The sequence below is a fragment of the Ovis aries genome, chromosome 9, assembly GCF_016772045.2.
Source record: "Ovis aries strain OAR_USU_Benz2616 breed Rambouillet chromosome 9, ARS-UI_Ramb_v3.0, whole genome shotgun sequence".
Lineage (NCBI taxonomy): Eukaryota > Metazoa > Chordata > Mammalia > Artiodactyla > Bovidae > Ovis > Ovis aries.
In genome coordinates this window covers 73,519,310-73,531,705 of record NC_056062.1, presented here as the reverse complement: position 1 = coordinate 73,531,705, position 12,396 = coordinate 73,519,310, and the positions used below count along the sequence as shown (strand labels likewise).

Genomic DNA, 12,396 nt, shown 5'->3' with positions numbered 1-12,396 from the left:
TGATATGATTTAGGCTAAGCAACTATGTCAATTTTTAAAGAAAGAGATATATTATACCCATACCCATGATAAATTTTAAAAATAGACACATACTATAAAGAATTCAAAATCTATTATATCTGCATTTGTCATGGATTAATCAGTCAATAATATCTTAAATATAATTAAATATGGAAATATCTTCTAGACCCATGAAGAAAATTTAACACATATTTACATACAAATATTTGTGTAATGCAAAGAAGTACTCAGGGGAATGCTTACATTAACAAAATATTCAAAGCTTGAAAATTATAATGTACTCATCCAGTGTTTTAGGAAAAAAAATCAGTTCAGTTCAGTTGCTCAGTCTTGTCCAACTCTTTGGGACCGCATGGACTGCAGCACACTAGGCTTCCCTGTCCATCACCAACTTCTGGAGCTTGCTCAAACTTGTGTTCATCAAGTCGGTGATGCCATCCAACCATCTTGTCCTCTGTCATAAAAATCCAAGGAAAGAAGTAAGAGCAAGTTACTTTACTTGCTTAAAGTAAGAGCAACAATCAATAAAACAAGAAACAAATTTCTAGTTAGGATTATGAAAGCCAAAATTTAATCCTTACAAAATAAACCTGTGATGAAATTTATGGCAGAATAAAAAGAAGGTACAGTTAGTATTCAAATGGTAATATGATTGATATCTCAGAAAATACATTAAAAAATAAAATTAGAAATGTAGCAAACAGTTTGAAAACTTAAAGTGAAGAAATTCTTTTAAAATATATGATTTACTAAACCTTGAATTAATATATCATTCTACATCTACTACAAAATGGAATTAGTAATTTAAAATATTCCCACAAAGGAATGGTAATTTTATAGATAATTTCTATCAAAGTTTCAAAGAAGAGAATTTTTTAATTTACAGATTAATCTCTCAGAGATTAAAATAGGACTAGTTTTCTATATTTAGTTGGGCTAGTGTAACTTTGATTTTAAGCTGAAAGGTTAGTACAAGGAAGGAAACAGGCCAGAATCAATTGTAAATAAAAATTGAAAATCGTTTATGAAATATCATTGAACTTACAAGATTTTCCTCAGTCTGATAGAATGTAAAGTCAGCAGATATCACTTTTAATGGAGAAATATTAGAAATATTCTATTTAAAATCAAAATTAGAAAGAAATGTAAAAGTTCTTTTTCTTTCCAGTATTGAACTTACTAGCATAAAAAGACGAGAAAAAGGAAAAAGGCTTTAGGACTGAAAAGAAAGATTGTCTCCATAGGAAAATACTAACAAAACCATTAAAAATAAGGAGGGAGGGATATCTGAGGTAGGTCAGTGGTAAAGAATCTGCCTGCCCATGCAGGAGATGGGTGTTCAACCCATGGGTCAGGAAGATCCCCTGGAGGAGGAATTGGCAACTTACTCCAGTATTCTTGCTGGAAAAACCTCATGGACAGTGGGCTACAGTCCATGTGGTCACAGAGCCGGGCATGACTTAGCCACTGAGCGTGGTTAGTACACTACTGCTACAAGGGAAAAAGAGACTTTAACAAGTTGGCTGATTATCATTGTTTTACAATAAAACTGCATTTCTGTTTATGAGCAATTAGGTTAGAAAACATCATCTTAACAGTATTTCTAAAATCAATAGAAATGATAAGATACAAAGGATAAATCCAACAAATAAGGAAAATTTGAGTGACCAAAGTTAAAACATTTCAGAGAGATCCTAAAGGCGACTTGAATGAAGAGAATGCCATATTCATAGCTTGTAAAACAGTGCTATAAAATGTGTCATTTCTCCCTGATTGGTGTTTTGATTTAATGTATTTATCAAGTCAAAATCCCAATAGAATGTTTTTTGTACCGTTTGATAACCTGAATTTAAAATTTAAATGGAAGAGCAAAGAGTGAAGGAGAAAGATCAAAGATATGAATAATTAGGTGAATTATTTGCATTTTAATATATAACATTGTAGTAACAAAGACAGTGAGTTATTGTCGAGGACAGTGAGCTTGTACGAGGAAAACAAGTAGAGCACCAAACAAGTCCTATACATTTATTTATAACAGAAGAAGTAACATTGCAGATGGTTGTGGAAAGAGGATGATTAAATAAACAATGCTGAGATATGTGTTATCCATATTTAAAAAGTGAATTTGCATCCATATCGCCTGTCATTCACAAACTCATTTCAAGATGGACAGGCACAAAGCAACATTTTTAAACTTTCAGAAGGAAATAAGAGTATCTCTGTACTTGTATATATGCTTGGGAAATTTCTTAAAGGAGACCCTGAAAACAGTTTTAGAAGAAAAGATTGATATATTCAGTGCCATTAAACTTAAGTACTTGAATTCATCAGAATATGAAAAGACAAGATCCACATAGAGAGAACATAACTGCAATATATTTAACTTCTATAGGACTAATATCAAAATAAATCAAGACTTCCTTCAGGAAAGTAATCAAGAGTTGGAAGGAAGTAGCATTTACAAGCCACATGTATGCCCTACCTCTGACTCCAACCCCTACTGTCTCAAACACACAGGACAACACACAAAGGCTAATAAAATGAGCTTCATTCTTATGTTGGTGTCATTCTTGTCTTACATTAGAGGCAGCTCTGATCCTTGACCAAGACAAAAATCATGTAATCTTTATGCTCTATGCTGGACCAGTAGCATTAAAATAACCATTGCTTTTTCCTTGATTATTTACAGGTGAAATCTTATTACCAACTGAGCAGTTCTTAACTCTCTCCTTCATAGCCTCATCTGTGTTATCCTTCCTTTCTCATAAGTTTATTTACAGTGTCTGTCCTGATTCTATAAATCCTTTTGTGACCATTCTGCTGAGATGTTGTCAGATAACTGTGGTTTCCATATTAACCAGTGCTATAAGACCCTCTGGAGAAGGACACAGCAACCCACTCCAGTGTTCTAGCCTGGGAAGTCCCAAGGAAAGAGGAGCCTAGCGGGCTACAGTCCATGGGGATACAAAAGAGTCAGACATGACTTAGCAACAAAGCAACAATAAGAGCCTCAGATTCAATTGGGTCTAAAATGTATGACATATGGATTTGGAAGGAAAGTAGTGGTGAGTTAATTCAGTGGGACCACATGACCAAAAAAAGATAGGTATCTTCTACCTAACCATTAAAAGGAGAAAAACAAGAACTGCCGTTCCTATCAAAAAAAGACTCTTCCTCTCCCAAGAAGGCAGGGATTACAACAAGCAAAACATAAAGAGAGCGTATTTCTAGGGGGCGGTTGCAGATGTTGGAAGACATTCCTTGAAAGGAATTGCATCAGTGACTGAACATTTTAATTATTGCTCTTTTACACAACATAAGCTTTCAGTGTTTTATAAACCTTACAGGAAAGCATTTATTTTCTGATAAGAGTTTCGTCTATTTAATGAGTAATGTGTTGTGTAAGTAGACAGACAAAACAAGTCCTCTTGAAATAGAAGCACTGTATTCATTTGTCGTTGAATATTTTCTGATACCAAGAAAAAAAGAAGTGCTTTAGTAGAAGATTCTCTTATGAATTATGTACCTATTCCTCAGACACACATAGGAGAAAAGATTACAAAATTATGATGTTTTTATTTGTCTATGTGATGTATGTCATAGTTAAGTGTGAGAGCAATCTGCTTTAGCCATTTAGTCAATCAAACTCTACTTAATTCAGTTTAATGTGATTTTTGCCATAGCATGATTAACTTTTAAAGTTTTGTTACAGATTTGTAAGGAAAACACATACAGGACTATTGATTTATAATAATACTTATTATTCTGTCTTAGGTGGTTTCTTAGAAAATAAACCACAGTTCATAATGCCTAAGTTAGTTTGTGGATGATTTATTCTCATATCTTTCTTAAAGCAACAGAGAAGCAACTAAAGTAATAGTAAAGGAAGGATGTTTAAGATGTCTTAAATTATTCTTCCTATCCATAAACGTGAAAAATAAAGAATTGGATATATTTAATTCATTAGTCACGCGTATTAGAAAAAGGCACATGAATGTCTTTGAATATAACATTGTTTGTATTTAGAAATTTGTCTAGATTTAAGTGCATTTGTCTAAAAGCATCTAAAACTGATTGAGCTATTTTTGACTTTGGATTTTTGTTCAATAGATTTTATCAGTTAGCATGAAATCACTAACATATTTTTTAATGTTTAATAGTATTTCAAGCTTTAATCCTTTTAGGAATTTTATCATACATTTAAAAATAATATCCTCACATAATAAACGTGAAAATGAGTGTTTGTGAGTTTATGATGACTTTTCTTGTTTTTTATCCTCAAGTGTTCCCCTCAAAATCCTCCCATTTGCTTTTTAGGTTGGTGAGGATTTTTCTTTTTCTTAAATGATCAGCGATTTTAATTATTTGCTATTGTTTGCTTCACAGGATCAAAGAGAATAAGTGATAGTGAGGTCTCTGATTATGACTGTGATGATGGAATTGGTGTAGTGTCAGGTAAGAATTTTATAGTAATAAGAAGGAACTATAATCATTATTTACCAATGAACATGTAAATAGATAAATATAATTAATGGGTTACAAAGAACTACCCTGTTTATCCCCCACCCCCAAAACAGCCTTACGGCAGTTTAAACTGAATGATTCCAGTTGCTGGAATACCTATATGGTTTGTTAGATTGAATATTCTTACTGAAAGATGTCTCATAAGTACTTACCAATTTTCTATTTTCAAATTACTAAATAATAAGGATTTCATTATAAGTTTGAGAAGTTACCGTATAACTAAAGCTTCTTTATATTTCACTAACAATGTGGAAAAAATCTTTTTACTATCACAAACAGCCACATGTATCAAATATTTGAATGCACTTTTTAAAAATTTTGTTCACTGTTGTTAAGTATCAGATACAGCTGTGTTTTGAAACTGTGATATTGTAGTTTTAAAATATTGCCTCACTTATGGCTACAAATTTGTCTGATGATTTAATAATTTAGCTAAGTAGCTATTTTTAATAAATTTTGGAAATGTTTTTAAATATAATATACTCTATTATAAAAATGCTTGATTCTCTTCAGCTTGAAGGTTCATTGGCCTAGCAAGTTTCATAAGCATAGCCAATTTTATCATGAACAAAATATTTATGTTCTGTTGTACATAAGATGTGCTACAGTTGCATCAGTGACTGATAATTTTTGTTGGACAAATTTTGATAGAGTATGAGTCAGTTTGCTTGCTGTCAGTGTACTACATTTTAAAAAAACTCAATACAATCCTTTTAGCCTTTATTTTTTGCACTAAGGTGAATAATATATTAATTCACTAAGACTACAAAAATATTTTTCATGTTTTATCATTTGTGAATTGAATCTTAATAAAGTCATATTTCTCATGATATCTTGCTTGGAGATTGTTAGCATTTTCCCCTACTTGTATTCTATTTTTTATTAATTGACTTTTCAACTTCTTCCCTTTATTAAATATCTAGCCACATCAGATTTTTTTACCCAAAATATTTTTCTTCAGGTCATTAAAGCTCTTTGTTTTGATGTCATTTGGGGCATATCTCAGTTCTTTTATTTTCTACTTCCAGGATGACAAAAAAATGATTATGTTGTTTTTTTCCATTTTATTAAAGAATATATCTTTTGAAAAATTTTTTCAGGAATCATTCATTATTTGGGTTAATACTTTCTGCAATAATCTTTGCTATTGCAGAATATTATTTAGCAAGCTTACACAATACAAAGTGTTTATCCTGGGCTCATTATTGTTTACCACCATAAAACATCATTGTTTCTTGTCTCAGTATTATTAATTTTTTTGCTATATGGTGATTCATTCAATAATCCATTGAGGAAAAAATAGTGTTGTATAATATCCTCTGTATTGCTGTTTTGAAGTCAAGTGTAATTTTTGAGATAACTTCAAATACTTGGAATCAAAGTTTAAATGTTTACTTCAAATGATATTCAGAATGCTTTCTAATACTGTTTATTTCTTAAAGAAATATCTATATAGACTATAGAAATTGGGATTCTCAGGTTGCTCAGTGGGTAAAGAACCAACTTGCCAATGCAGGAGACACAGGAGACTCAGGTTTGATCCCTGGTTTGGGAAGATCACCTGAAGGAAGGCATGGCAACCCACTCCAGTATTCTTGCCTGAAAGTGGAAGTTAGTCACACAGTCCTGTCTGACTCTTTACAGTCCCATTGACTGTAGCCTGCCCGGCTCCTCTGTCCATGGAATTCTCCAGGCAAGAATACTGGAGTGGGTTGCCATTTTCTTCTCCAGGGTATCTTCCCGAACCAGGGATCAAATCTGGGTCTCCTGCATTACAGGCAGATTCTTTACCAACTGAGCCAACTTGGCCATTCTTGCCTGGAAAATCCCTTAGACAGAGGAGCCGGGCGGGCTACAGTACATGGGGTTGCAAAGAGTTGGACACGACTTAAGCAACTGAACATGCATGCACTATAGAAAGTAGTAACTTTTTGTCAGGTTAATTATTCTAAATATTTATAGTTGTTGAGAACTATCTGAAGCTCTTCTGGTCAATGAAGAGATGAAAATGTTTTTAGAATAAGCTTAATTCTTTTAATGAAGATTACTAACTGTGTAAAAATGTGAGCATAGTAGCTGTCTAAATATTTGAATATTTGTCATTCCTTCTCAATTTAAGTGTTTATAAACTATTATTTTATGTTAGCATTGTGCTTTATTCATTATGCTTTTCATTTACTATATTTAAAGCCTTTCACTAACATTTTATGTTTTTCAGTAAATTACAAAATACTAAACATCTCAGTGTGTGGATAACTGTAATCTTAATATTTCCACCTTTAGATTATCGACACAATGGTCGAGATCTTCAAAGCTCAACATTGTCAGTGCCAGAACAAGTAATGTCATCAAACCACTGTTCACCATCAGGGTCTCCACACCGAGTAGATGTTATAGGAAGGACTAGATCTTGGTCACCCAGTGTCCCTCCTCCACAAAGGTAAGACAGCATAACATTTTGTAGGATGATATTATAAGCCTATTTATCTTAAAATATTCTTGCTGCTGCTAAGTCGCTTCAGTCGTGTCCGACTTTGTGCGACCCCATAGACGGCAGCCCACCGGGCTCCCCCATCCCTGGGATTCTCCAGGCAAGAATACTGGAGTGGGTTGCCATAGAAATTTATAAAGATAGGTTCTTATAGAAAAAAGTTGTTTAGGGAAAAACATATGTGCTAGTCAATAGCCTATATAAGGAGAGTAATACGAAATATGGGCTGCTTTGTAACTTTGGATGACCTAAATATGATTTTATTATAAGTTCATAGTCATAAGTTCAGTTCAGTTGCTCAGTCGTATCCAACTCTTTGCAACCCCATGAATCGCAGCACGCCAGGCCTCCCTGTCCATCACCAACTCCTGGAGTTCACTCAAACTCACATCCATCAAAAGAAGATACAAATTCCACTTTCATATATATATTGAGCAGGTCTAGTTAGACCCAACGAATTGTACTCATGAGTAATATTGACATTTTAAGAAATAGGAAAGAATAAACATTTGTTGCAGCAGTACAATTAAGAACAATCATGAGAAGACTAAAAGGAAATGCATGAGCAGTGGGAAGAATTGCTTGGAAATCTGCAATTCCAGGTCTTACATTTAGAGGAAACCTCTAATCAATCCAGTTAAGTTATAGAAATGCTTATTAGAGTAAGAACCATGGAAATAATGTTTCCGAATCAATCCAGTTAAGTTATAGAAGGGCTTACTAGAGTAAGAACCAAGGAGATAATGTTTCTGAACAGGAAATATGTGCATAATTTCACATTTTATATACTTGCAATGTTTAAGGCAATTTGAACCTTTAGAATAGCAATCTTAGAACACTTATTTTAAATGAGTAATTTAGTTTTAGACATTTAGACTTAGAATTTTAGGTTGACATCTTAATTTTATACATGGCATTAGACTGTCTAAGAGAACAAGATTTATTATATTTATAAATTTAACTTATTTAATTATAAGGATATTAAGTACTTAAATGTTTATTTAGACAATTAATTAAAGAGAAAATTTAATATATTAAATTTATAAACAGTTTAAAACATTTGAAGATTTAGGTAAGTGTATAAATGGGACTAAAATTATTAAGTCTTCGTTTAAACAGTTAAAAGTAACTGTTTAAATGTGGTAGACTTAGCAGTAGAATAATAAGATTTGTAATCTGAAATAAGATTTTAAATTTGTAGTTTTAGTAAATTAAGCCCTTTCTCATTAAAAAAAAAAAAAGAATTCTTGACTTATCAGAGAATGAATATTTGAACACACCAGTAGAAAATAGGCATGGATTTTAGATTAGATTCATTCATTCATGGATTTTAGATTAGATTCCTGCACTTAACAGAAAGCCTGTAGTAGCAGGAGCTTGTGTAAAAGGTTTGTTCCATCATGGAAAAGAATGTGTTTAGTCACTCAGTCATGTCCAACTCTTGGGACCCCATAGACTGTAGTCTGCCAGGCTCCCCGGTCCCTGGGATTCTCCAGGCAAGAATACTGGAGTGGGTTGCCATTTCCTTCTCCAGGGGATCTTTCCAACCCAAGAATCGAACCCAGGTCTCCTGCATTGCAGGCAGACTCTGTACGGACTGAGCTACGAGGGAAGCCCATAAGATTAGTAAACAACCCAGGCCAAGATTGGTGGCTTAAAAAAATAGTCATAAAAAAATAGTTAAAAATAGTCAAAAAATAGTTATAAAAATATCAGTTTAGATTAAAAAAAAAAACAATTATTATCCCTAAAATAAAATGGCTAATAAGCAACATGCTGAACTCATTTTCTCCACACAAACCTATACTTCCTCCTATATTTCATATTTTATTACCACTACTATACACCTGGGCTGCTGCTGCTGCCAAGTCGCTCAGTCATGTCCAACTCTGTGTGACCCCATAGACGGCAGCCTACCAGGCTCCTCCGTCCATGGGATTTTCCAGGCAAGAGTATTGGAGTGGGTTGCCATTGCCTTCTCCCACACACCTGGGAGTCATCCATTAATCGTTTTCATAACCCTTATCTTCATTCCTATTGATATTACCTTAATTTTACGTCGTACCACTATTATGGCTTCCTGTGTGGCACTAGTGGGTACTGCCTGCCAGTGAAGGAGTCGTCAGAGAGGTAAGAGGTCCGGCTTCCATCTCTGGCTCAGGAAGATCCCCTGGAGGAAGAAATGGCAACGAACTCCAGTATTTTTGCTTGGAAAATCCCATGGACAGAGGAGCCTGGAGGGCTACAGTCCATGGGTCACAAAAGAGTTGGACAGGACTGAAGCAATTTAGCAGGCACACACCTGTTACAGCAGCAATCTCCTAATTTTATTGTCAATCTCCAGATGATATTTATAGATTTAGCCAGAAGTGCAATTAGTTAAACCAAAGCAAAAATCTTGAGGTTGACATTACAGTGATCTTTTGTCTTTTTCTACTGTCTTTATTAAAAAACTTTATTTTTTAGTATAATATATGATTATGATTTATTAAGATATTTAATGGATCTTGCTATTTCAGTCGAAATGTGGAACAGGGACTTCGAGGGACACGCTCTGCTATAGGACATTATAATACAATTAGCCGAATGGATAGACATCGTGTCATGGATGACCATTATTCTCCAGACAGAGACAGGTAAATTTAATCAAATACTGTGAGACCATATTATAATTGCTGCCTATGGAAGAAAGATTATCATAAAATGTTTTCATCCTGAACTTGGGTATTTCTTATCTTAGTTTTTGAAACCGTGTGCTTCGTTTACAATATCTACATTAATTCTTATGACTGTCACATCATTTTTAAAAATTAAAGAAACAAAAAACTACCTTTTGTTTGCTAAGAAAAAAAATTCATTTTGCTCTTACAGTTTTGGTACTTTGTTAAATCAAGCCAGTTAGTTAAGTTGGTGAACTTGTACATGAAATTATAATGATAATCATAAGGAAAACAGGATGTTTTATTATTTTTACTTTATCATAACCAATTACTATACTGAAAAATACTTTCATGAGACAGTAGATTTAAAGTCTTACGTTCATCTGGTGAATCTGTGTGACTTTTTATATATAGTCATGTTGAGACAAGTCTGGTTTGTTTAAACAGACAGAAAAACTGATTCATGAAGAGGTTTTTCCTCATGGCTTTCAGTAAATCTTTTAAACAGCTTAAAGAATTATACTTGTTGACTGCTATGCTTGGAAGACTTCTCTGCATTTTCTCCATTAAATGTGATATACTTAGGCATGTTTCAGTACATACGTTAATTACTAATAATTTTTTAACAAGCTAATTGATTAATCCTCTAGTACATGATTTGATTATATATGAAATGAAAAATGCTATGGTATTTCCCCAAAACTACCAAGTGGGTTTAAGATACGGATTAGAATAGAAAGCTTAATTTGCTGTTCAGAGAATATTATGATGAAATAACAAAGGAACTCAGAAGTCTCTTTATATGCATCCTAAACTATAGCGATATAGTGAAGTCGCTCAGTCATGTCCGAATCTTTGCGACCCCATCCTAAACTAATTTTAGTAAAAACACTGGGGGGAAGGGTGGAGATTCAATCAATTGATATGAAATTTTTTTGTCAATACTTATAAATTTAATTGTTTCGTCCAAATCTAGTCTAAATCTAACTCAGTTCATGCTTATAACATTGTGTTGGAGTACACTTTTCCAAAAGAAATGTAGGGAATATCTTAGTCTTCAATAGTGTCAGTCAGCTATTGGCTTTTGTGTCTGAGAGCTAAGAAGAAATAGGAAGTGAATAAATTAATATCTTAGTGTCAAATGAAAACTAGTGTAGTGCTTCATTTATTTTTAATTTATTTGACTTTTTCATAGGGGTTTGTGTCTTTAAAGTAATTATAGGCATGTTACCTACAGAAATGAATACTTATCAAGTGCAATAATATTGAAAAAGGTAACTATATTAGAATGATTAGGAATGCGTCATATTAGGATGGATGAATGAGTTTTGCATTACCTAGTAGAATTTTTTTAAATTGATAATATCTTGAAATTTTTCATGTAGTGACTCATTAACTCCTTGTTCACACTGAAGGCATGTTAAGCAGATGATGAGGGAGGAAAGTCTGAAATGACTTTAAATCCTCCAAGTTTATGTAAAATGAACTAGATAAAGGCAGTATGGTCTGGGCTAAATCTTACAGGGAAGAACAGAAGAAAATTGACCTCCAGAATTTTAAACAAAAATAGTCACTGTCATGACAAGCACATAATATTTTATTGATATTTTGAGACAAAGAGCTCTAAGATTAATGACCTGAAAAGTGCTATTCAATCCTTGGTATTAGTTAATATTTGAATTAGTCATAATTGAAATATCATATTTTATTGTTTATAACATTATTAATCTTTTAATTTGGCAAAAACGTTCAAGTAATTCAGAGATTTTGTGGGGAAATTGATCCACGTGATTTCGTTACTGTTTTAAAGTCTTGTGCATTACCAGATCATAATTACTCTTCATTGTGAGCTGTTTTAAATCCTTTGAGAAATGAATAAAATAGAATTTCATTTAAATAGGCCTATAAAACCATTTCTATATTAATTTTGAGTATTTTTGTAATCATTATTCATTAACATGAGGAATCAAAAATGAAAAGCACAGTATTATCCATGAAAATAGTCTATCACATTATTAAACAATGAGTTCTTAATTTCTGTTTTATCCTAATATTCAAAAGATTTTACATAGTAGAATGCATGCGAAGGCATGAAGGCATTGTTATTTTTATGTACTATTTATAATAGATGGTAAGAATACTCGAAGCCTCCTACAGTGGATTTTCATGAACTGCATTTTATAGAGTTGATAAATAATACTGTTGATTTAAAAGCCTAAAAAATAATTTCCTTTGAGATGATAAGTAAAATTTAGTTATTTTGAGTAGTGCGTTAATCTTGCTTGTCAGTAAGAACTGACACACTGGACTAGAATATTTCATGAAATGTATTCTTTTTCATGGGATTTGGAACCAAATAGCTTTGGGCTTGAATTTAGATTTTTTTACCACTTGATCGCTGTGTATCTTTGATTTGATTTCCTTATCTACTTGATTTCCTTATCTATAAAATTGGAATATTAACACCAACTTTATAGGGTTGTTGGATAGATTAAGTGAAACAGTGCCACCAATTGAATGGTATGAACTCAAAAAAAGTACTTCTTAACATTTTAAAAGGATCTTTTAGCTTATAAATAATTTACATTTTAATGTGCTCATCAATTAAGCAGAGAAAAAGTCAGTCAGTACAGTTGTTTTCTTAAAGTGGCTTGTAGAGGATGTAGGATATATGTTGGACCTTGAAAAATGAGCATGTTT

At 32.7% G+C, this 12,396-nt stretch overlaps 1 protein-coding gene across 49 annotated transcripts in view; it reads left to right on the top strand.

Annotated features, from left to right (window-relative positions):
* The window catches only part of RIMS2 (regulating synaptic membrane exocytosis 2), a 601,609-nt gene that overhangs the window by 354,884 nt on the left and 234,329 nt on the right, over nt 1-12,396 (top strand). For all 49 annotated transcript variants that reach the window (XM_027973139.3, XM_027973138.3, XM_060393832.1 and 46 more), the window contains 3 exons: nt 4,408-4,476; nt 6,829-6,985; nt 9,556-9,672. In XM_027973139.3, coding sequence (XP_027828940.2) covers nt 4,408-4,476; nt 6,829-6,985; nt 9,556-9,672 — 343 coding nt within the window. The remainder of the gene's footprint in view (nt 1-4,407; nt 4,477-6,828; nt 6,986-9,555; nt 9,673-12,396) is intronic.